The sequence below is a fragment of the Lepisosteus oculatus genome, chromosome 1 (assembly GCF_040954835.1).
Source record: "Lepisosteus oculatus isolate fLepOcu1 chromosome 1, fLepOcu1.hap2, whole genome shotgun sequence".
Lineage (NCBI taxonomy): Eukaryota > Metazoa > Chordata > Actinopteri > Semionotiformes > Lepisosteidae > Lepisosteus > Lepisosteus oculatus.
Genome location: NC_090696.1, coordinates 27,547,291 through 27,573,394, shown reverse-complemented (window position 1 = coordinate 27,573,394; position 26,104 = coordinate 27,547,291). Strand labels below are relative to the sequence as shown.

At 40.5% G+C, this 26,104-nt stretch overlaps 1 protein-coding gene across 9 annotated transcripts in view; it reads left to right on the top strand.

Moving 5' to 3' along the window:
* gab1 (GRB2-associated binding protein 1) overlaps positions 1-26,104 on the top strand; it is a 94,585-nt gene that overhangs the window by 61,989 nt on the left and 6,492 nt on the right. For 7 of the 9 annotated variants that reach the window (XM_015344641.2, XM_015344640.2, XM_015344638.2 and 4 more), the window contains 7 exons: positions 3,045-3,246; positions 3,580-3,669; positions 4,890-5,524; positions 16,637-16,731; positions 17,268-17,577; positions 22,359-22,448; positions 25,821-25,914. In XM_015344641.2, coding sequence (XP_015200127.2) covers positions 3,045-3,246; positions 3,580-3,669; positions 4,890-5,524; positions 16,637-16,731; positions 17,268-17,577; positions 22,359-22,448; positions 25,821-25,914 — 1,516 coding nt within the window. The remainder of the gene's footprint in view (positions 1-3,044; positions 3,247-3,579; positions 3,670-4,889; positions 5,525-16,636; positions 16,732-17,267; positions 17,578-22,358; positions 22,449-25,820; positions 25,915-26,104) is intronic. The other 2 variants (XM_015344644.2, XM_015344643.2) reach the window with 2 other exon arrangements.

Here is a 26,104-nt window from a genome sequence, read left to right as displayed (position 1 = left end):
GCCACAAATGTATATGTTACAGTAAAGAGGTGTACAGTGTCATTTAAGTCTCTCGCACAGTGCAGGATAGGTACAGTGTAGTGTGGTAAAGGCTGAAGTTCAGTTCCCTGTATGAGCGGTACCTTTGAAAGTTGCCATGAGCTTTGAAGGGGGATGCCTGGCAAGATGCATATTTGTCTCAGCTTTCACAGCTTGAGGTCAGGATTCCAATCTGAATCGAATGGCCAGGACGGAGTCAATCATTTACCCTCTTCGGAAGGAACAGGCTACATTGCACTGTCCTATTTTGGTCAGTACATAGGCCAGGACAGGAAAAAGCTTAAAATGACATTGCATAGTGCAAACAATGCCTCTAATGAGGCAAAAGGCATCCTTTAAGATCCATTTCCTAGCATTATCCCATCCCGTGCTTCATAATTTTTATACTGAATTATTTACATGTATTTTAATTCTGTACCATTTTATGTGACAGATTTACCAGAATAGGTTAAATTGGTAACCCATGCTGTAAAACTGAAAAAAAAAACATTAAAGGAAAAATACAGCTTAATGTGTATAGATTGAATGCCACTGAAGGAGAACAAAAAACAGTGAAGGAAGGTAAAAAAGTAGTGTAGGAACGTAACACAAAAAGTTAAAAAAAAATCTGATAAGATTGTTGATTTAAAGCTTGAAAACCAGATTTTTTTAGATCATGAGATGAATTTGCTATGAGCAGTGTAATGTCATACATATGGTGTGAAGGTTAAAGTGCACTCCCACAACTTTTTATTTGGAGCATTTATCATAAAAAGGGATTGTTTATCCTCCATCTTGAGGCTTGAAGAGGCAGCAGTCTCTTTCCTGTGCAGGAACCAAAATTCCGTTGCTTCCAGAGACCTCTCTAGATCAGGGGTTGCGTTTCCACTGACTGTTAAGAGTGTCGCCACCTGGGATCTTCAGTGCTTTTAAAAAAAATCAAATCATGTTGAAAGTTAAAAGAATCAGCACTGCTTGTTAAAGCATTGAATATTTAACTTAAGTGTTCATCATCGCTCTCTTCATTGGTAACTATTTGGCACATCTGGTTTCCCAGGATTTTTTTATTTACAATAATCTTGTGCCAGTTAGAGTTACAGCTAGGTGACACACTGTTAAATGCAATCTGACCCCACTGAAAAGCAAGCATCAGTCACTCCTTTCAGCTATTGGGAAAGCCTCCAGAGTGTCCTTGGTGATTCTTCAATTGCCCATGGATAATAAAAAAATCTTAGAAAGGCAGGGGCCTTGGGGGGGATCGCTGAGGGGTATAATTAGAGTCTTCAACCCACTTCCCGCCCCCAGCCAGACGCGGCAGGCTTTTGTAAATGTCAGGCCATTGTGGATGGACACGAAGCCTGGTGCTGCTGCCTCGGTGCCAGTGTGGGTGGGGAGAGGGAATTAAGAGAAGGGGATTTTCCCGCTGCTAGCGTGAATCAGCATTCAGACAGAAAACAAGTGAACAGAGAGACCCTGGCCTGCCTGCTTGCCTGCCTGTCCTTGAGATGGCAGTGCTTTTGCGAGAGTGAGTCACAGGCGCTCTGCATCGTGAAGAATGTGCGCTGGGAGAGCGCCGCTGAATAGAGAGCAGCACGTAACAGCCCTGGAATGAAAACACCGACGAGACCTTGAGGAAACGCTGTGTGGGATTAATTGGTTTTTGACAGGGAAAATAATGAACACTTAAAAACAAATAGATGTGACACAGAGCAGGCTCAGTGGCACAAATGTCAATCTTAATATCACAAGTTGCTGATAGAAACTGTGGTTATTTAACAGGAATTATTTAAAATGCGTGAGTGATACAAGGGGTCCTCAGTTTTTTGGATGCCTCAAATCATGAAATTAGTTTTACTGGCTTCTTGTTAAATTTTACGTTTGGTTTCCATGACCTCCAGCGCCTTTTCCTATTGTTGTTATTAGAATGAGTGTAAAGTTTGAAATACTGCAGCAAGGATGCTGAACTGTTCTGTGGACAGCCCAGGCTATCTTCGGAATACTGTATTTTGTCTAGGTATGCGAGTTAGGAAGATGTTTTTTAGGTGGATTATTTGATGCTTACCATCTTAGGTATGGTTTGATAGGGGTCTAAGGTCATTTTAGGTGTGCAATATTTGGTTGAGTGCAGTGCTGAAACCACAGAAGTGTCTTTCCTTGCTGTGTAACATGATTTCTATGAAAAGATGGGTATGCTGATAGAAGGACAAGGTAAGATTTGGTTAATAATTCAGTACTCCAGGCATGTGGGGGCTTTTTCCATCTGGAAAATATGTGGCCTTGAACATCTTGCAACCCTGGGAAGCATGGACCTTAGAGTTCTAGTTCAGGGCTTAGATTGAAGCTAAATATCTAAATAAATGTCATTTTTTTGGATAAGGTTGAGAGAGAAGCCTGGCTATATAACTCTTTTTGCATTCTTTCGAAGGTGTGTATCTTGTCCTCTGTGGTCAGCCCTTTACAGAGCCAGATTTTTAATTAAAAGCATCTGTGACACCTCAGCAGGTTCTGCTGAATCGCATCATAGGAGACCACAGATGGCAAACAAAGCAAATAACCGTGGAAGCACTAATCTGCAGCTTTCACCTAATACAGCTATGAAGTTTTCCCATAGGTCAGGAGTTCTGTAAGCATTTCAGTTAATCTGCATCAGAATCTCAGACTGCCCCTATGGATATTATTTTGTAGTGAAGGATATTGAAAAGTTAATGCACATCTCTAAATCTGCTTTGCCCTCTTCACTTCTTCATAGTTACAAGTACAATTTCAGTCTTAGAGTGACATCTGTTGTTTCATAGTTGCCAATTTTATTTGTAAGGTCCATAGAGGCGTATTACTGTGACAGGTACAAATTGTAGGCTTGTGCATGATTTGTTTTGCATTTTGAGCTTTGGGATTTGGATCAACTAGCTACTAACTGTCAAATAAGCTAGATGTGCCTAATGGACTCCTCATGATTTATAACCTTTCTGTTCTTGTGTAATACCATACCACCTCAAAGGAATGTTTTATTTCTTGTTTTTCCTAAGACTCAGTGAAGCCCTCAAACCCATCCAGCAGTATGTCTGTGGATGTACCACTGCAGCCTAGCCTGCCCAGCATGGATGCCTCACCCATCAGCAGTGTGCCTCCACCCTATCAGCCCGTCAGCATCCGCCACCTCGAGCCCTCGACTAGCATGGACTACCTGTGGCTGTCCAACTGCGAGAGCAAGAAGCCTGAGCCCGCCAGGTGAGGTGCTGCGTCACGCTTGGCTTACGTGCAGTAGCAGAGGGGAATCCGCTTGCTTACATGATTGTTACAAAGGCAATGAAAGTGTGTACTCAAGAGAAGTAAAATGGCATTTAACCGTGAGAGCTGTATTCGAAAAAATGGTTTCATAGCATGTCATCTCAGTTTAGTTCCCTTTTTTCCCCTGTACCTTTACTATCTTTTTTTCTGGGGAACAATTTTCCCAGCCTAGTAACGTGTCGTATGTGATGACTGTCTGTGTTCCTGTGCTACCTTTCAAAAAGCCCTGCTTCACTTTCATCTCCGAATCTCTTTCCCTTTTCTGCATGTTAGTCTAGCCTCGTCTTTCGCCACAGAAGAAGGCGACGAAGAGTACTTGCTCCTTGAGCAGTGCGAGAGCAAAAAGGCTCCCTCAGCCAGCCTGTGAGTGTGGCCATGCGCTGTGCTGAACACAAGCATGCTGCTGCTGGACACAGTCTTAGGCACTAACCTCTGCTCACTCTTCTCCCCAGCGTGTGCTCTTGTACCAGCCCCGCTCGCTCTTGTTTGTTGCATTGAAGTGTGTTGAATGGCGCAATCTTTGGTTTTTTTGTCTCTCAACACCTCTCTCTCGCTTGATTGAATATTTAAGACTCAGGTTTAGTTTCCCTGCTGTTCTGGCTGCATGTGGTTTGTTTTTGCACGTGTGGATTTCGAAACAAGACGGCATTTTGAAAATTAATGTAAAAACATAACCAGGGGAGAGTGTGCACGGGTGGTTTTCATTTGAGCTGTGATAAGAGTTGGAACAGATAAAAGCCTGTGAATTATATCTGGATCTTTTCATGCATGTTCTCAGTTACATTGTCAAATATGTCAAAGTGAAAGTTTTATCCTGTGAAGTACAGTATTACCATCTTGCATCATGATCTACACCTACAACCTCATCTATAACAAATAAGATAAGCAAGAAAGGGCCTGGGCAGTTCTGGAGGACCTGCAAGTATGGTCAGGCTTCTGCTGTATGTGGTGTTGGTGGACCTTCTTTCTATAGTTCAGTTGGTAAAGAGCTGAGAAATTACTTCATCTGATGTGAGTGCTGCCTGGCAGGGATGAATAAAGGTATCTCTCTTCTGTATTTTAAGTGCTTTGAGAACTTTTGAGAGGAAAAGTGCCATGCAATGCAGGATTTCTTATAATTGTTATTAATTGTGCTATAATTGCCTGAGCTAAGTTTGTGTCTTCAGCTTTAAGAGGTGATAATGGTTAGGTGGCTCACTTTTTTTTTCTCCAAATTTATGATGGAAAATAGCAGTGCGTTAACAGAGCTTTTATTTTTGGAAGTTGCATAAAGGTTGGACTAAGATGGTTGTATTCAACACCCCCCAAAAATTGTATTTTGTTTTTCTGTTTTACAGGAATCATTTTCTTATCTTGTTTCACAGGTCTTTTAATACATTTTAATACATTGAAAGTATAATATGAGGTTTTTTTTAAATGATGTGAATGAATAGATGAAATATTAGATTAAATAAGATCAAAGGATTGCTCATTTTGCTACCCTGCTTGCTTGCTAAAACAAGAACTTTCCACTACCTGTGACCTAGCTGTGAGTTAATTTGTGTTTCCCCCCCCCCCTCCTCCTCTGGTGCTGCATTCTTCAGGCCCCACGCGGACTCGTCCAAGTCCACCTCCTCAGAGACGGACTGCAACGACAACCTTCCCGCGCACAAGCCCCCGGCCGCCTCTGCCTCCAAACACGCCTCCGTCAACGGTTACTTTCCCCAGCCGCCCTGCCTCTACGACTCGCCCACGTCCCGCAGCGCCTCCCTCTCCGCGGAGTCCAGCCTGTACAGCCTCCCGCGCAGCTACTCCCAGGAAACGGTGCTGGCGCCCAAGGCTGCCTCCTCGCCTCCTGTGCAGGACCCCGAATCCGGGGCGGAAGTCTACGTCTTCAACACGCCCTCCCGCAAATCCTCTGTGGAGATGCAGATGAGGCAGGTCTCCATCAGCTACGACATTCCTCCCACCCCAGGCGGGGGCGCCACATACCAGATCCCCAGGACATCTTGCCCTGAAGGTGCTGTGGTAGGACAAGCTTCCTCCCTACCGGAAGTACCCCCTCCTCGGCCCCCAAAGCCCTCCCTCACTGCCCCTTCTGAACGTTCCCCTACAGAAACTTATGCCGCCCCCCGTTCTGCCTCCGAGATGGACAATAACTACTCCGTGCCCTCCAGTGCAGGAAGCAAGTCTTTACGCAGCAACACCATCGCCAGCATGGACTCGCGCCTGTGGAAAGGTCAGTCTGAGCGACCTCCCTCTTAGCTGCTACCAGGAGTCCTGTCTCAAGTCTCTCTGAATTTTGCTCAGCACTGCTCATGGTTAGCTGCCCTCAGAAAGGCCCGCAAACACACTGGCATGCGAAGTGGGTTTGTCGAGGTGCCTCTCTGTACTGAAATTGAGCTAAAGATGGAAATTTATAGGAAGCTTTATTTAATAAGCACGCTGTTTTGGATGGATGGTCCAGAATCTTTTTATACCCTGAGAAAAAAAGCTGATTTTCAGCAATACAGACCACATTCAGATGACATGACATGCACTGGATGAGGTGAAATAGGTTGGGTTTTTAGTTATTGTTTAAAGTTGATACTGTAGTTTTTTTTTTGTAGTTTCAGTTCAGGAGCTTCAGCACTGATTGGAGGATATACAGAGATGTTTTTTTCCTAATTTAGATATTCGTGTTAAGGTTTGGGTGCTAAAATACTTTTGTGTTTGATAGCACTGCATAGCATTTTTCCCTGTTGGAAAAATCCAAGGCTACAATGAAGTTCCTTCCTTTAGCATTTGTGTAGCTTCATCGTGAGCAGACAAGTTTAAGTTTAAGGAAGTTTGTGTTGTCTCAGACATGTATTGGCCACTCATATCACTTACCCTGTCCCCAGATCTATTCTTCCACATGATCCATAGTTTTCAAAGTGTTACTCAAACTGAAAATGAAAAGTAACTTCATAAAAGAGCAAGATGCCCCTTTTATGGTCTTGGGTACTGTAAATGTGACAAACATAACCACAGACTTCATTTCAGTTTAATTAATAATAATAATTGCTTACATTTAAATGGTGCTTATCTGGACACTCCACTCAAAGCGCCTTACAGGTAATGGGGACTCTCCTCCACCACCACCAATGTGCAGCCCCACCTGGATGATGCGATGGCAGCCATAGTGCGCCAGAACGCTCACCACACATCAGCTATCAGTGGGGAGGAGATAAGAGTAATGAAGCCAATAAATAGAGGGTGATTATAAGGAGGCCATGATTGGTAAGGGCTAATGGGACATTTGGCCAGGACATCTGGGTTACACCCCTACTCTTTTCGAGAAACGCCCTGCGATTTTTAATGACCACAGAGAGTCAGGACTTTGGTTTTACGTCTCATCCAAAGGACAGCGTCTGTTTACAGTATAGTGTCCCCATCACTACACTGGGTCATTAGGACTTACATGGACCGCATCCAGGTACTGACCTGGCTCACACCTGCTTAGCTTCAGTGTGCTGCCAGTTGTGAGTTGCAGAGTGTATGAAAGGTGCTAGGACACTCAGTCCAGTCAGATAAAAATAAATCGGTACCACAAATTGGGTAGAAACATGGACTTTGTCATGGTCAGGATCGCAAACAGTACTTGTTCATCGGATGGTGAAAATGATGAGTGCTGCAGGCTTACATCTACTGTACATCTGAATGTCTTTCCGATTCATCTGAAATGTAGCCAGATGGAAAAAAAATACTTTATGGGCCCTTTAGCAAAAGGGCTGTGTCCTTTTGTATTTGTCTTGTGATTACATAATTCACTAAGCTACCACTTACTGGAGTTGCTTAAATAAAATGTCAGTCCATTTAGTTTTTGAAAAGAGAAACTGAAATGACCAAGTTTCATTCTAGGCAGTGGTATTATTGAAAATTATTTTATTTAGCTTTTAGCAGTCACTCCTTCATCGGTGTACATTCCTCTATGTACTGGATGCTCAGATGCAAGGTTTACTTTGGACTGGACAATTTCCAATTAGGGCTTCTGCTGAAAAGATTAATCTGTTAACACAATCGTTCTCAAACTTTTTGGACCAAGTACCACCCCTGATCAAACCAAAGCATCCAAGTACCACCTACAAGCCATCTTCTCATAGGAGCTCCAGAAAATCTCAGTGTGTGCACTCATACACATAATATAAATATTATAATAAACTTTATTTGATATAGCGCCTTTAAAGGTGGCTTCTCAAAGTGCTTTACAGAATGACAACAGGAACAACAACAACAACAATTAAAAATAAACAATAAAAAAGCACCATTTCAGTGAGAGGGGTGAGCCTTTTTAGTTGGGCAAAGCAGATGTGAATTCATTGGTCGAGCCTTGATACTTAATTCACAACAGAGTCTAACAGATTTTGAATCGTCATTTCCTTGACGGCCCAGGCCTCGCGGTGGATGCTGCAGTGCGTCCACTTTATTTCTGGAGCAACCTCTCTAATTTGTGCAACTACACTGCTGTGTCGGACTGTCATCGCTCTAGCACCGTCTGTAGAAACTCCAACGCAAACTCATCTCATAGGAGTTAAAAGCATCTGCTTATCTTAACGCTCTCTGTCTGCGTACTTTTGATATCATTCGCTGTTACGTCCCAGTGTGTGGTCTGTGTGTGTTTTTTTTATGTTCCACACTGCTGATCCTTGATTGTTCTCCCTCCCCCATTGGCTCACCATCACACCACTGTTTCAGTATGATGTCATCATCAATTAGCTCTTAGCCAATCAGAACACATCTTATTCAGCATATACATGGAGGTTTTCTGAAGGAAGAGGCCTTTCGTTTGACTTCGGTCCCGTTTGGTTTTGGTTATCGCTTTGCTTTGCTTTTGGTTATTGCTTCGGCTTCGTTGGTTTGTTTTGTTTTGCTTTGTGTGTGTGTATTTTCGTATAGCTTTGGCTTTGTTGGTTTTTGTTCGTTTGTTTGTGTTTAACCGTGCCCTAACGTGTTACATGTTCAACTTTTGTGTTCTTTTGTACCCTGTTCCTGTTGATTACTCTTGTTTTCCCTTATTTGTATTCCTGGTTCCCTTGTGTTTTTGGGTGAACGTTTGTGTATAAGGTAAGTTTAGGTTGTTGGGTACATTCTGCACACTTAGTTGATTTTGTATTAGTACACTAGTTTAGTACAGGTGAGTGCCATTTGTCTTGTATGGTTTTGGGTAGTCAGGGGAGGTTAGTTAGGGTGTTGAAGACGCCGAAGACCGTGTGTTTCGGGTTTCCTTTCCCTCACTGTCCTAGCCAGCTCCGTTTTGTTTATTTTCTTTCTTTTGGCACCACTTTAGTTCCTTACCCTTGTTATCACGCTTCCTAGTCCCTCACCAAAACCAACCTGCTTCCAAAAGAATTATCCTAAATGTTTCACTCCTTTACCCCTAGACACTTGGGGTCGTAACATCCTCCATATCAATAATTTTAAAAGTGACTGTGTCTTTCAGAGGGGGCAGCAGGTCGAGCTGTCTAGCAGCCTTTTCTCCACACATAATAAGTGTCAGCTCTTTTGCCAATGGTAAACAAAGTTCTTCACAAGTAGTGTGGCGCTTACCTGCTTTAGCAATCCGCAAGTTTGCTTTTTCCCCCCATTTCCATTTCAGGAGTTTGTCTCAGAAGTTAAAAGAAGTTTTTATTTCATGCGCATGGGAGCGAAACAGACGCACGGTATATTTTTCTCAAATTAATCTAGAACAGTTCTTAAATATTTTTCACGCTTTCCTGTGCTCACAAGATTGCCAGAGTTCATAGTACACATTTCTATGCCTTCCTGCATTTCCAACATAGGCATTGTTCCAAAATCACGTATTCGACACAAACTAATTTTATTAAACTAGAAAATATGAAAACCTGTCCCAATTTTTCAGTGCACACAACAAAGTTCTAGGGTCATATGGCGTACCACCTGGCGGCACTCCTACAATAGTTTGAGAACCACTGTGTTAGCATAATGTCTACAGACATAGGGAAAGACCTGGACCAGCTTGATGAATGAATGGATCTGCTGTATTGGTCTGTATTATTGACTTACAGGAAGGAACAAAATGAGGGTAATATCACAGTGAAAAATAAGAAGAAAAAGTTTTGTGGAGGAGCCTGTTACTACAACTCTACATTGTTTTTTTTCTTTTTTTCAGTTTTTAGTGGAAAATAGTATACAACATATTAGTTTCGACACTGATGCATCTCAACATTTTAGCCCAACCTTCTGTTTCCTAAACTGATGATGTATATTGGAGAAAAGAACGTCAAGCTGCTGCACTAATGTTCTGCAGTGATTCTTCTCTGATACAGATGTACTGGACTAAAAGAAGGACCAGTTTAAGCTGGAGATGACTGAGTTCAATTTGTATTCCTTCATTTCATCATGCCGCGGCGCTGAGCTGGGGAAAGCGTCAGCTAGGAGACAGGCCAAGGAATCGAATCGCCTGTTCCGGGTGAAAGCGAGTGCACAGGCAGGGTGAAAGATGCGCTGGGCAGACGGGCAGAGCTGCAGAGGTGCTGTGCAGATGGGAAGAGCAGAGATGGTGCTGTTCAAGCTGCTGTACAGCACTCTGAATTCTGGAGGAGATTCTGGCTGGTGGTCGGGTCCTGCCACACAGTCGGGTTGGACAGCTCTGGAAGAGTCAGGCAGATTGCTGGATTAAACACAGACAGGCGGATTTTGTGCGATATGCACTCATCCTCTCAGGGTTTTAACCCAATGACAGCACCAGACAGGGTACAGAGTATCCAGCGCTGATGAGGTAATCACCTGTCAGGTGGCACTGACAGCCTTTCTGATCGTGTTCTCATAGCACCGTAGTACGCATTTCTATGCATTCCTGTGTTTACAACGTTGGCATTGTTCCAAAATCACGCACATTCTCCTACCTCCCTATTTGCTGGAGATACAGTAGCTTTTTTAAATAAAATTGGTCACTTGCGTCTGTAGCACACATTCCTATAGAGTGGTATAGAATTACAGAGTATCTCTTGTGTCCACTGAAGTATTAGCACGCACTGTATCGTAGTACGTAGGCTGCCTATTCGACACATATAAAAATACAAAATATGAAAACCCGTTCAGCGCACACGACACAGTTCCAGGGTCATTTGGCGTACCACCTGGCGGCACTCCACGTACCACTGCCGGTACGCGTACCACAGTTTGAGAACCACTGGCCTAATGGAAGCTCATGGTAATGAGAAAGCTTCAGGATATGCCTGCTAATGAAATATCTTCCACGGAAATATAGTGAAAGAAGCCTGCGGGCATGCTGGAGGTCCTTGACCATTTCAGGGTGGTTAAACACATCTTCTGTCACCCCAGAAGAACAGCAGTCTGAGGTTTTCCTCTGAAAAACTGGAGGATTGTTGTGCTGATCAGAAGAATCTGAGAGTCAAAACAACGTTTTAACAAAACAAAAGTAACATGGTATAGTCTTGGTGCAAAACTGAAGGTCTTTAAATGTGGTCTGTGCTGTTTCATTCTAGGACTGCGGTTTCAACAATTTGCCAGTTTTTCTTTCTCTCTACATCCAGACTTGACTGTAAGACTACATTGTGATTGATTCCCAGTTGCAGCTTACACTGCTCCCAGTGAAATAGAGATTTCCAATATCTAGAGGAAAAAAGTGTCCATATTAAGTGACTATTCATATATTAGACTGAAAAATCTTATGTACTTTTTTCCAGCGGCTTGTGCAATCAAAACAAATTACACTTCAGCTTTGTAACCAAGGTATTGTTTTCTGAGCTGAACAATTTTGCTCTGTACCTGTCTGACTCCTGGTGGTGGCACAGTATTCTTAAAGTTGAGCTGTTCAATAACGTTAATCACTAGCTGCTTTCATCGTTTAACTGATGTGGATTGATTTTAAAACAACAGCCTTGGTTCTTTAAAGGGAAGGAGCATCATTTAGAAATAACATCATTGGTTATATTAGTGTTATTTTTGTGCTTTTGCCTTGGTAAAATGCAACATTTTTACCAAATCCCCCTTACAAACAAGAGGAGGCTGCTTGACTCCGCTCATGTGGATATTTTCTAACTTGTCACTGTATGACATTCCTTTAAGCTCAGGAATGCATCTGTTGGCTATTTTCTGGACTTATTCCAGTGCAGTTAGATTATCTGGAACATGGTAGCTAAAACTGAGCACTAACTTCTAAATGTGGTGACTTGTACGATATTAGCATAAAGCCCCTCTGCCTTTAACTACAAATCCTAACGTTTTGTCTGTAGTTTTTAAGTTTTCCCACATTGCGTTGACGATGAACCTGAAGTGTAAAATAAATACCTGTGGTTTTCTTATAATTAGATTCTGCAGGATGTTTAATATTTTGCATTAGTAGTTTCCGTTTGCAGCTTCTGCAGTATTTGCTAATACAACTCATTTGGCATGAGTTGTTAGAACACCTGACTGTTCACACTATACCAGAATCCACATCATTAATAAAAATTAGGAGGTGCAGTGTTCCTAATATCTAAATATTCCATGTGCATGGTATTCATTATTGGTAGTGTATGTTCAAAGAACTCTAAGACCTGAGTTAAGCAAGACATACTTTCTAGATTCATAGAACAACCTGTGAATAGAACAACCTTCTTGTTCACAGCTCCCTTGACCGCCCTCAGCAACCATCCACACCAGGCACTTTCCCTTGTAACAGAGCTCGCTGTATCACCTGCAAGTACACATCCAACAACACACTCATTCAAGGCCCCTCAGGACAATTCCGGATCACCCAGATGGCATCTTGTACCTCCAGCAACCTTATTTACTGTATCTCTTGCAGTAAATGCTCAGTTTCTCTCTACATTGGAGAAACAGGAAGGAGACTTGGAGACCGCTTCAGAGAACACGTCAGGGCTGTGAAGATTAAGCCCAAACCCATTGTTTCTCATTTCACCTCTGACGGCCACGACCACTCTAATCTCTCCGTCTGTGTTCTCAAAGATGGTTTCCTGAACTCATACAGTACATCAGAAAGACTACCGAATCCAAACTTATCCTGCAGCTAGGATCACACCTTCCCTTAACGACAGACTACCATTCTACTAAATTTTTTCCATTCATTGGAAGTTTCATTTCACACCTCTCTACACCTATTCTGACTTCACACCTGTTGATTGGCCTCTCTTTCTGTCCCCTGCTCCCACCTCTCACTCCTCCTCCCTCCCAACCTTTGTTCTCCCACTGCATTACCTTTGCCTACTGCCTTGTCTCTCACACCTGAAGAAGGCTCCACGGCCAAAACGTTGTTTTTTCTCTCTTCTTTTTTTACCATGGAATAAACCTATTACTTGTATACTTTCTAGATGTTGACTGTCCACTAGAATAGTATTCCCATTTAGATATCCTAATTAATCTTTATTTATGGTTTCCATAATCTTGTATGTAATAGAAGTCTATGAGAAGTCTATGAACATTTGGTTTGATTTCTGAAATAAAAATGCTTTTGCTTCACAAGCACCTGAAGTGAAACTAGCCAGCTCATATACAGTGCCTTGCGAAAGTATTCGGCCCCCTTGAACTTTTCAACCTTTTGCCACATTTCAGGCTTCAAACATAAAGATATAAATTTTTTATTTTATGTGAAGAATCACCGACAAGTGGGACACAATTGTGAAGTGGAACGAAATCTATTGGATTTTTGAAACTTTTTTAACTAATAAAAAAATGAAAAGTGGGGCGTGCAAAATTATTCGGCCCCCTTGCGTTAATACTTTGTAGAGCCACCTTTTGCTGCGATTACAGTTGCAAGTCGCTTGGGGTATGTCTCTATCAGTTTTGCACATCGAGAGACTGAAATTCTTGCCCATTCTTCCTTGCAAAACAGCTCGAGCTCAGTGAGGTTGGATGGAGAGCGTTTGTGAACAGCAGTTTTCAGCTCTTTCCACAGATTCTCGATTGGATTCAGGTCTGGACTTTGACTTGGCCATTCAAACACCTGGATACGTTTATTTGTGAACCATTCCTTTGTAGATTTTGCTGTATGTTTGGGATCATTGTCTTGTTGGAAGATAAATCTCCGTCCCAGTTTCAGGTCTTTTGCAGACTCCAACAGGTTTTCATCCAGAATGGTCCTGTATTTGGCTGCATCCATCTTCCCCTCAATTTTAACCATCTTCCCTGTCCCTGCTGAAGAAAAGCAGGCCCAAACCATGATGCTGCCACCACCATGTTTGACAGTGGGGATGGTGTGTTGAGGGTGATGAGCTGTGTTGCTTTTACGCCAAACATATCGTTTTGCATTGTGGCCAAAAAGTTCGATTTTGGTTTCATCTGACCAGAGCACCTTCTTCCACATGTTTGGGGTGTCTCCCAGGTGGCTTGTGGCAAACTTTAGACGAGACTTTTTATGGATATCTTTGAGAAATGGCTTTCTTCTTGCCACTCTTCCATAAAGGCCAGATTTGTGCAGTGTAAGACTGATTGTTGTCCTATGGACAGACTCTCCCACCTCAGCTGTAGTTCTCTGCAGTTCATCCAGAGTGATCATGGGCCTCTTGGCTGCATCTCTGATCAGTCTTCTCCTTGTCTGAGCTGAAAGTTTAGAGGGACGGCCAGGTCTTGGTAGATTTGCAGTGGTCTGATACTCCTTCCATTTCAAGATGATCGCTTGCACAGTGCTCCTTGGGATGTTTGAAGCTTGGGAAATCTTTTTGTATCCAAATCCGGCTTTAAACTTCTCCACAACAGTATTACGGACCTGCCTGGTGTGTTCCTTGGTCTTCATGATGCTCTCTGCGCTTTCAACAGAACCTTGAGACTATCACAGAGCAGGTGCATTTATACAGAGACTTGATTACACACAGGTGGATTCTATTTATCACCATCAGTCATTTAGGACAACATTGGATCATTCAGAGATCCTCGCTGAACTTCTGGAGTGAGTTTGCTGCACTGAAAGTAAAGGGGCCGAATAATTTTGCACGCCCCACTTTTCATTTTTTTATTAGTTAAAAAAGTTTCAAAAATCCAATAGATTTCGTTCCACTTCACAATTGTGTCCCACTTGTTGGTGATTCTTCACATAAAATAAAAAATTTATATCTTTATGTTTGAAGCCTGAAATGTGGCAAAAGGTTGAAAAGTTCAAAGGGGCCGAATACTTTCGCAAGGCACTGTACTCACTGTAGCACATGATGCTTGGGAAATTAGTAGTTGGATGTGGAAATGAAGTGAAAATGTTAGTGCTTTGCCAAAGCATTGTGAATTATCAAAATCGACAGTCATCATAATCACAATTTATGTAAAAGTAGTGAAAAGCTGGAAAAATTGACCTCCTAGAATATTTGACAATTTTTTTTAGCAGCTTGCAAAACTGAACCTCCATTGTTTTAAAATGTAGATCTGGTATAGCAAATACAGAAGAAAGTATCTAAATGTCACAACATAAAATATATTATTACGTTTATAATTATATTACGTTTCATAACATAATGAAGTCTGGAACCTAAAGGTAAAGATTGCATTCACTTGGTTTATTTGCCACCCCGCATTTGAAGGTTTTTAAAATAACTGAGCAACCTGTTTGCCTTTAACTTCTTTCACCCAAATGTGTTTCGTTAAAGCATTTAAGTTTTTATTACAAATATTTTCTTTAAAAAAAAAAACCCTCACACTACCGTTACAGACATGCGAAGGCTGACATTGCATACAATTATGGGTTAAGAAAACTATGCTACAACTGTAAAGAGCATGTCTCCCAGCAGATGTCTAGGTGGCAGGTGGAGATATGGACATATGTGTAATATGTGTATTACTGTATTTTTGGGTATGAGTGTTTGTTTGGTGGTAAGCTAGGTAACAGAAATTCAAACCCGTAAAACAAGGTTGAGGGATGACTGACAGCCTGTTTCTTGAGCATCTAGAGGTTAGGAGGTTAGTGTCAACCAAATGTTCCATTTCCATAAAATACATGTATAATAGGCATCCTGACCTACATCTTAGAAAAAGGAAAAGTATTTTGAAATGTATGTGTATATATTAGTAATCGTTTGTGAAGTATGTTTGAACTGAAGGGGCTTTTGTTTTGACTCTTCCACACTGTTTGAGAAGGGTGGGAGGCTTCTGTGACACCAGCCCCAACTATTGACATGCAGATGATACTGTTCATCTCTGTGTGTATTTGTTTAGCCTGTGGAATGTGCTATCCATTGTCTTCATTTCAACTTTGTGAACTCCAGAGAACCCTGTGCTGAAAAATGAAAGCACCTTTTGTTTTTTCTATGAACTCCCATGCCCCTTGCGATAGGCTTGTATATTTCATTAGTAATTTGAGAGAAGGGACATCACTGGAAGGGACTGAATACTTCTGCAAAGTACTTGTACATACAAAATATCTGTTTTCTGTATACACGCCTTGCAAAATAAAATCAAATAATGATCCCGTGGCACATCTAAACTATATGTTAAACTGTATGTCATGTGCTGACTGCTGGCAGGGGAATATGAGAAAAAAACTGTACTTACATGCACGGAGACTGAAAAGATGTGCCTTCTTTTAGAAAAGCGGTGAAGCACAGTATAATTAGTAGTGTCCATACCACAACAATGGAATTTTGTACGATTACGGAATCATACTACTTGTTTTGATTTTCATAATTCCTTTGCATATTAGCAAAAGCTGCAAAGAGAAAATAAAAAGCTACAGTATGTTGATTGCAGAAGTATCCAGGCTTCCAAATCAATACTTTATGGAAACTTCTTTGGTATCTTACAGTTACAGCTGCAAATATGTTTTGTGTATGCCTCTAACTTGGGGAAAGTCTGGGAAAAACCAAGGTTGATGCTGGAAGAGGTGTTAGAGGGGCCTAGTATAGTGAGGGGGACACTATACTGTAAAAAGGCGCTGAAATAACTAAATCTTTTTAGGCCTGAAGAGAAGGAACTAGGAGGGAACCCATAAAGGAACTCAAAATTCTGGAATTTTTCAAAATGTCAATGCTGGGCATTTCTTTAAGTCCTGGAATGCATCAGGTTGCTCACTTCGGCAATATCTTTTTGTAACATGGTAACAGGGGTATTACAGAATCATGTGATTCACTTTGTGTATCAAAGTAATTTTGTGTACCTGAACTTATTTGGGTATGCTGTAGTACAATTTGTTCTAATGTATGTATTTTCAAGTTTATAATTCTAAATATTAATGCATTTTTTACCAACTGTACATCTTTTTATCTGATGTTAAACTTCTTTGTGTAAAATAGACATAGGCAATTTGTTATTGTCAGAAAATAAACTCATTTTAAGGTTGATGTTCTTTTGTAAAAGTAGTTGTAAAGTCCAAGTTACATCACATGACTGATGCAGAGGTTTTCCCCTTCTGTCTCTTTGTATTTTACAGATTATGGCTCTCAAGATTTCTACGACATCCCTAGACCATTTGCTACAGACAGAAGCAGTTCGCTTGATCTTAATGAAAGCTTCAACAGTTACCTCGTAAGTTCATATGGAAAGCTTTTGTTATATTGTGTGGTCAGCATGAGTACTTAAAACGGAGAGCTTGCTTTTTCTTCATTTGCCATTTTTAGAAATAGTTTACGTTTACCATCTTTCTCTTTGACTACAAAACAAAAAAGGACAGTAAACCAGCAGTGACCATAGTGTAGTCAAATACATTAGGCCTGACTAATACATTAGTCAAATACCTAATGATGAAATTAGGTTTACAATTCAATTCAAGAGTGAGGGTGTCCCATCCTTATATTGTTTGGTTATAGATAAATTTCCTTTAGGTGGTCAAATGATCCTCTAGAGCAGGGGTCTCTAATCCTGAAGTCGGGATGCGACAAAACCCTCATTGATGAGAGAACCCTGCTCTATACTATGAAAGAAAGGGCCATCTCGATTTCAGGAAGAAGCTCATTTTGGATTTTGGCTTGTAATAAATACATGTAAAAGCCTAGTGTTAGAGTCTGGCTAGGTGAAAATGCACCTGTTTGCATCTTTCATCCCTGTGTTGTTTTGAAACGCAGAGAAAAAAAGGCATGATGCCGGTCGGCAGCACGTCGACTGAGGAAGTGGATGCCAACTACGTTGCCATGGACGCCAACTCCCCATCCCATCACCACTCCCACTCCGGCAGCCTGTCCGAGCCCATACAGGAGCCCAACTACATGTACATGACGCCCGTCACCATGGAGTTCCCCTCGCTGGGGAAGCAGGTCCCTCCGCCGGCGCACATGGGCTTTCGCTCCAGCCCCAAAACACCCCCCCGGAGACCCGTCCTCATCAGCGACTGCCAGCCGCCGCCTGTCGACCGCAACCTCAAACCGGACCGCAAGGGTGAGTGGGCGTGAGTGCTGGTGCTTGAGGGGAGAGGAGCGAGGCTTCATCTGTCTTTTCCTTCCCTTTTTCTGTCCCTGCTCGCGTGATTTCCCTGTTGTCTTTCTGGTCTGTGGAGGTCGTGCCTGCCCATGTGTGTTAACTTATTCATTTTTATAGTGTTAGGAGCATCTTTTCATCTCGTTGTAGTTGACAAAGTTTCAGAGTAATGCTATACGGAAGGGTGTACACACATACCCTGGTATCCAAACCTAATTCCTTTCTGAAAATCTGTTCGGAAGGCAGGAGATCGTAAATCAAAAATAAAAACCCAGTTCTGAACCACACAGACCATTATAGCAAGCTAATGAACAGTGCAGTTCTACTCAAATAAGCCAGCTATAGCTGTGAAATAATTAAGTATATCATATTTACATTTTTCATTAATCTCGTAATAGATTGCTATCCAAGCGATCGGCTAGAACAACGCAATAGTCCGAACTGTTGTCGACTATTATGCTAAAGAAATTGATAAAAATAAAAAACCTAGTCAGAATTAAATAAAATCTGTGAAACAAGCGAACAAACAAGCAAACTCTTCCTTAGTGCCCATAATGAACAGCAACTACAAGACAAACACAAAAACACTTTGAAAATGTGAACACAAGCTTTCGCTGCTAATGCAAACAAAACACTGCTGCCTCACGGCATCCTTAACCATACTGTTCACAGAAGGTTCTCTGCTAAAGTCGGTCAATTTCGAACTTCAAATTTCAGATTAGCGAAAATTCATTCTTATAATGAATTTCGAGGCACAAATTCTTCATGTTCGGACGAGCACAATTTCGTTCTTATAATTAATTATAAGGCACAAATTCTTCATGTTAGAGAAAATTCATATACCGAACATTCTTATACTGGGGTATAAGTATATTAGGGACATCTTGCTTAATATTTGAAGAAATTGGAAAATTTACAGAATTTTTAAGAATATAAAAAAAATGACTGGAGCCTATAATACCAGACTTTTTTTAGCAGCCATGCAATAAAATGTCAGCTCATTTGTTCAGCCTGAGCTGTCGAACTTAGCTAGTTTCATACAATATTTTACTGATGATTATAATTTTCAGAAGAAGGCATGTCTACATTGGTGTCCTTCTTTGCTGACATTGCTATGCAACTGTCAGTGAAAGGGGTTTGATCTGGCCTTCCATTTGCAAGCCTCCTTTACCCAGAGTTCAGCTCCTTGTGTACGCAGCTTTGTCCCGCAATCTGAGGCTTTGAAAGAGCAAACCGAGTTATTTCTCCTTCATTCAAAGAGCCTTTTGAGAACACATGAATTGTTGATGGGTGCCAATGTGATTCAGCACTAGTCTATGTCCTTATTTCCTCATTATTGGAAGGAAAATACTGTAAACTTGTTTAGATGTTAAACTGCACCTGAGAATTTAAATTTCACCAGTTAAAATAAGGCCATTGTGTGAAGGGCATGCAAGAAAAGAACCGTTATCAAAATTGCACTTCCTGTATTGTATGAAACACAAGAGCCTGTGCTTTAAACTGAATAAAGATTAAGAAGTCAGTCAGTTCAGTGAATAGAGGAGGCATCTCGGAAGAAGTAGAACTTAAATGAGCTCCATCATCCTTGTAATTCCAGGGCTGGGTGATTTGTTTCAGCAATATGCAGCGGATCAGAATAGGACAACTGTTTTTCAGATATTTAAACTTTTTTACTAGTATGTTTTTAAGAGGTATTTTAGTTACAACACATTTCTGCTTTATGAAATTGATCCTGCTATTCTTCAATTATTTTTCCATAAAAAGTAGTACACAGCACAGAAACTTGTTCACAGGGAAACTGCAGCGTTAGACTAACTAAAGTTCTGATCCTTATCAGTCATTACATCTGGATTGATTCAAGCTATTACTTTCTAACTCCAGTGAGTACTTGAAATTGTTTCAAACAGCAAAAGAGGAATGTGCATATGAAACTAGGTGCTTTTGTAAAGTTAATTTCCTAGTCACAATAAATTGTTAATATAGTGTACTGTTCTACTATTGAGAAACATTTAAAGTTTTGCACCAAAACATACAAAAAAATCAAAACAAAAATGGATATGCAAGCTTCAGAGAATGTCTTCATTATAGATGTTTTTAACAAATTACATTTTTGTTTCAGAATCAATATCAACTCCATTAAAAACGTACAACTGTATGCCTTATGAATCTCTTTCCTGACAGTATAAAGCCTCTTCTACATATATTGTAATAGCAGTGACTGACCAAATGTAGACTTTATTCAGCATGGTTTAAGCTTCTCTGTCTGTTTTGGCCATTTGTAAATGTATCTAGCGGTTTGTGTATTCAAAACACATTTATATACCAAATTCTGTCTATTCAGTGCCTACCTTTGACCAATTGCTCCAACATCTTAAAGTGAAGATGTAGTTTCCCCCCCCAATTTCTTTTATTTTAGCAATATAGACCAGATCATTTTTGAGGCCACAGCTTTGTATTTTAAGTTTTTATTCTACACAGGTGTTTTTATGCTTTTGTTTTTCTGCCTGGAGTAAAACATGCCTTTGAATGCCAAAACCCACAGTATATAAATACATTATCATCATGTATTGGCAAGGCAAGATCAGGTTGCCTTTATCTGAATGGCGTCCATTTTGGCTGGTCTGGAGAGCTGAAAGTTTGGGTATGTCTGGGTTTTAGTGCTGCAGTATACACAAAGATAATGCCTGAGGGGGAATACTGTGTGAGACAGGGAGTAACCGAGGAAATGGTAGCTTTGAGTTAAGAATGTTGCACTGTAATCGTTCTGCAGTTTGAAGTGCATTCTTTGTTGAAAATGCAGTAAATGTGCAAAGTGAAACCTGCACCTTGATACTTAAAGAAGGAACTGTAATGCTATTTTTTATTTCAAGGTTAGAAATAATCAGCATTGATGAGTGCATTTCAAACCACAATGAAAGTAAAATTTACACAGGAATGTGTAAAACCTCCAATTTACATCACAATATAGACTAAATTTCCAGGTATGCGTCACTCCATATTCTGTGACTCAGAACGAGGCAACCAAACCTCTGGTGAGCTGAACCGGCCCTATTATGTTTTAAACAAGCAGGGTTATGAATACATCTCCTTTCATCCAATAGAAATATCGCTCTTGGCTTCAAGTTGGTTTTGCCGACATATGCAACTTATTTCTTAACCCTGCCTGGAGATCATGTTGGATCATTTCTGTGGTGAAATGTCTGCTGCACAACCTTATTTACTTATTTGTTCATGCATCGCGTTACATTAGTCATTACAGTGACTAGTGAGCAGGAAGGACTGCATCACGTCACAATTTGCGCAAACTCTCACTCTCACCCATGGTGAGACTAGGGGTTTGCAACAACAGGGCGACTATACAGTACTATCACAAAGTGAATTTTGCCAAACCATCGATTAATTTATTTTGTTACCGAGATTTATTAACTGTTCTGAGAATTTGGGACTGAAGTGTCCCTTTAAAGTGAGTATTTACTTAGGCCAGCTTTAATTGGATTTCACCATTTTGTGGCTTTGCCGGTTAAATGAATGTAGGAAGCGAGGTTTTTCACATTGTCCATTGGCTGTGTGAAAGGATCATGCAGGATCACCATTTGTGCTGCGGAGCCCGCTCTCTTCTTTACTTTTGCTGAAGGAGCAAGTGTTAACCTGAGCACAAGAAATCACAAAATCATGGAGATGTATGGCAGCCTTGCATCTCTCTCTTGTCCTTTGTGTTGCGTATGTTGTGCTAAAAAATGCCACAGTAATAGAAGCTTTAATCTATACCACTGAGTCCACATTTGGCTCTATGCCTTGGGTATTTACCCGATGCGATCTGGTATTTACAGTATACATGCACATCTAATGTTCAGCTTTCATAACCATGGGACAGGCACCGACTTTATAAATGTAATGTTGTCATTCATAAATCTTTCATTTCTATAATCTCTTTTCATCTATGTTAATGTAATGTAAGCTCAGTCTCTGTAAGTGACCTCTGCTCTCACGCCAGACTTACCTGTGGTTTCTCTCTCGGTGTGTGAGTGGCCTCTTGTGGGGCGAGTAGTGTGTTATTGTTTTGAGATTGTGGGCTTGGAGCTTGTTCTTGAGCTGTTCTGTGTGAGGGGGCTGAGTCCAAGCTGCCTCCTGCCTTTCTTGCTTGTTTCTGTGGGATGTCATGCAAGTGCGGTTGATCTGCTGAGCTAATTGGGGAGGGGGGGGTTGGTGGCTACTTTTGGTTGAAGGTGGCTTTCTTCAGTTTTTTCTTTTTTTTGCTCTAATTAATATTTAGATTCACAAGACCCTTTTTTGTGGTGGGGCAAGGGGGGGGGGGGGGGATTAGGAAATGTGTTTCAATCCAATAACCAAATTGCTGGCTTTTAAAATATTTTGGGATACATGCACAAACGACTGGCTGTGGTTTACTTTTTGTTTTTTTTTACCAGATTTAATTCCACTGGTGTTATTTTTAAATCGCGCTTTGGGCGTTTCCCTTTCTCATGACATATGAAGCACTCTGAGTGCAGTTTCTGGGGCCGTTGCTGGCCGGAGCGCGTGTTGCATGGACTGAAACGCATGCCTGTGGGGAGCTGTGACCTGCCGCTGCATCAGCATGAGCGCTGCGGGGGGGCCGGGGGGGGCGTGACTGGAGCTCTGCTTAGCTGAACACTGTTCTGTCTGGTTCTGCATGGGGAGGGGGCTTAAGAGTCATTGTGTGTTCCAAAAAATTTATAACAAGAAAGTCTTCTTTTACCAATCAGGTCAGAGCCCTAAAATAGTAAGAGCTAAACCGTTTGGTTTAGAGCGAACAGATTCTCAAACCGTAGGTGAATTCTCAAGACGACGTAAGGGTATGTACTGCAAAGAGCTCCGATAATACAGGACATTTCATTTTTCTTATCTGTGTTGCCAGTGCCTTTAACTCAATTAAACCTTAAGCATGCATTAAATTGTTTGTATTATTTCTAAGTGCTAGAATTCAGTCTTTCCCCCAATTAATTTCTTAACCTTCTCTATGTATGTTTGTCTTTGCTATTTTTATTGATATTTTTGCAAATACTTCAAACCACAAGTGAAAAAGATAAATGTAAAAGAAGAAAAGCCCTGTTTAGTCATATAATTGTGGTAATGGTAATATTATATAATGGTGTGGCCACTATATTAGGAAATGTTTGCATTCATGCTCGCACAAATTCTGTTCCTCACAATGCGTGTCATGTGTATTAGCTTATTTATTGGATCTCATAACATATCTCAGTTTTGCACATAACATAACTCATCACATGAATGTTATAATAGAAAATAAACTTTTAATAATAATAATAATTACACTTACATAGCGCTTTCTGGACAATCACTCAAAGCACTTTACAGGTAATGTGGACTCCCATCCAACTCCACCAATGTGTAGCACCAACCTGCATAATTTTTGGAAAGAAAAACTAAATTCAGAACTAAAGAAACCACTATATTTCTTGCTCGTCTTTGAGGAGGCTGTCTTATTGGTCCAGAAAGTTGGGCCTAACTAATGCCCAGGATGGAATGGCAACTGGGAATTATGGATTATGATTCCATCTTTCCCATCACTATCTTAAATAGTTCTTACATTTTACCCATTGTTGCAGCATGCTCATTTTTTTAACTTAGCTGTGTTTGTGGAAATTACTTAAATACAATGAGACAACGTATTTCCCTGTTTGAATTGTGTACACTGATTTGATTTCATTAGCACAGCAAATTAAAATTACAGCTGTTATAATAGATATACTACACTGCTGTGTAATGATGGCAAGGAAACAGACAGCTTCTAATGCACTTCTGCTGTTTTTTAAACCATAAACTTCAAAGACTAGATATTTAGAATTATATTGATAGTCCCTGAACTGGTTTACTCATCTGTGTCACTGAGTATTTAATTTTAATGTAGGATATTGGGGATGTTAAATACAATCCAGAATTTTTCTCCTTACAGTTGCATAGAACATCTCTCACACTATTTTAAGATAGGCCATAGTATAGTGTGTGCTTAATCCTGTACTTGTGGTTATTGTGAAGAGTGAAGACTCGCCAATACTTAGTTTATTGAACGGGGACAGTGAACAGCTTTTAAGCTGCACCAGAGTCATCTAAAAAGCTAATTTACATCTGTAGTCCCTGGGCAGGAGACAACCAATAAAATAGAGAAAAAAATCTCAGAACATATCGTTTCATAATTCTATATTACAAATGGTAAAGTGCACAAAAATAACGGCATGTTTAATTTATAAATATATCAACAGCTGTAACAGTAACATTCGAAGACAATCTCTTATCGAGATCAATGGCATGTTAGTCATTTAAAGATATAATATACATATTAACAGTCTGTATGTATAATTCTATGTTTTGGGTCAGTTACGGGTGATAAGTCCTGGGATTTGTTCTTTTTCCTATTTAGTTGGCCACACCTTAGGATGTACCACTCCAGCTATCTCTTCTGACAATCAGACAAACGGATACCTCCTTTGTGGCTGATTTCTGTGTCTTGCCATCCACTGCACTGTCCCACTCTTGACTGTTCTGTCCTCTAAAACATTTTTCCAATAAACTGAAAAATTAATTTATACTGACATCACCTGGACACAGGCAACAACCTAAAGCCTGATTTTACCATAGAGAAATTAGATTTCTTCTCTTAAAATTGTATAATAATGTCATAGCACATAAACAATGGGAATCTTTGTTTTAATTTTTCAATGGCTTATTTTATGCTCTTGAACTGACCTGTGATTGAATAGGTGTGACAAATTCAACTGTTTTCACCAGAAATTGCAGGTACTGTATAGATGTACAGTCCATGCCAGGGTGAATATAAAAAAGGCATATCAGTCATCGCCCTGAGGTCTGCCATTTAGGTCTTTATTTCTCAGGTCTTTTCCTGTTGGTATATTGTACATATTTTGATTAAGAACTGGCCATTCTGAATTGGTGGGGGGCATGAAGAAAGTAAAAATTGTAAGGATTATTCATAAAATAATGCCTATTATTTTTCTGTGCCTCCCTCCATCAGTTTCAAAACGTCTCTGTGACCATTTTACTTTACCCGAGATACAAGGATGAGGTCATAATCTTTTATTTTGTATTCCCAAACTTCTGGATCTCACATCTTTGCACTGAAGAAATGTGTGCTTTTATAGACGAAAACACTATAAGAAATATACCAGGAGAATAAGCCACTGAAAAATCAGAAGCTAAAACAAAGAACCCAGATAATGCAAGGATGTATTAGTTGGATTGTAGTCATTTATTTCTGATTTTGAATGAAAGCAGGATATATTTGGGTCTTCACACTAAACATTTTTAGCAGCACCAGTAAACAAATTAGGTCATTTAAAGTACAATAAATCTGAATCAAGCGTCTTTCAAAATGTTTTTTTAACGAAACCAAGCTGATTGTACATGAGTCACATTGGAGTGCAGCTGTGCCATTTGTATTCTCTGCATCTGCTTCAGCAATTGGATGCATTTCAGCACCAGCTGCAAAGCAGAAAGGCAATCAGTATAAATGTAAGGGGAGTTAAAGGAAATACTTAACTATGAATGAACATGAAGGTGTACAAAATGCTGCCACAATATAGCTAGTCATTTTTCTGTTGATATACATACAGTATGGTGACAGTTATCAAGAACGGATCAGGGGAGGGCAGATGGAAGTTTGATTTAGTTTGGATAGGTTTATGTAGAATGCATGTTTTTTTGACCTGCGAAAAGTTGAAAGTTCAAGCCTCCTGCTTCTTTGATAAACCTTGTGAAAAGTGTAATGTGCAGTTTAGTCACCGTGTCATTTCTGGAAACGCTTGGCCCTTTCATATTTACCTATTTAGATTTTGTCAACTTTCTTCTTTGAAACATTTTTAATTAAAAAAAAATCAGAGCACTAATTCTCCCATCACTCGACATGAAGGGTCTACTGCCCTCTGCTGGGTTAAATACAACACTTAACTCTGTGGGTTTAAAGTTCCATACCGAGCCGTCTTCCAGATGCAGCTACATTTAATTTTTACACAACATAAAACAGACAACCTACTCCAGAGTACTGTAGTTCCGTCCTGGAAAGAAAGATTTTTTTTTTAAACTGTCAAATATCCTCAAATTTCTGAGTTCTTTGTCATGATTTATAACAAGTCGGCTAGCGTGTTTGGAAGCCTGAGCCCACTGTAACAGCGCATGTCTTCTTTCACCAGTGAAACCAGCTCCTCTGGAAATAAAACCATTGCCAGAGTGGGAGGAGCTGCCGGCTCCAGTCAGGTCCCCTGTGACAAGGACTTTCGCCCGGGAGTAAGTATCATCTTTGCAGCCTTCGGCTTAGCTAGACTGTGAGAAGCTATTCAGTGCCATCGGCTTACCTGATACACTTTCCCCCAGCAAAGACTGACCATTGGCACAGTGTTTCATTTTTAGTTGAGTATTTTTTAATTAATTATTGAAATTGTTTAAACTCTTAAGTCAATTTCATATTCGTTAAACT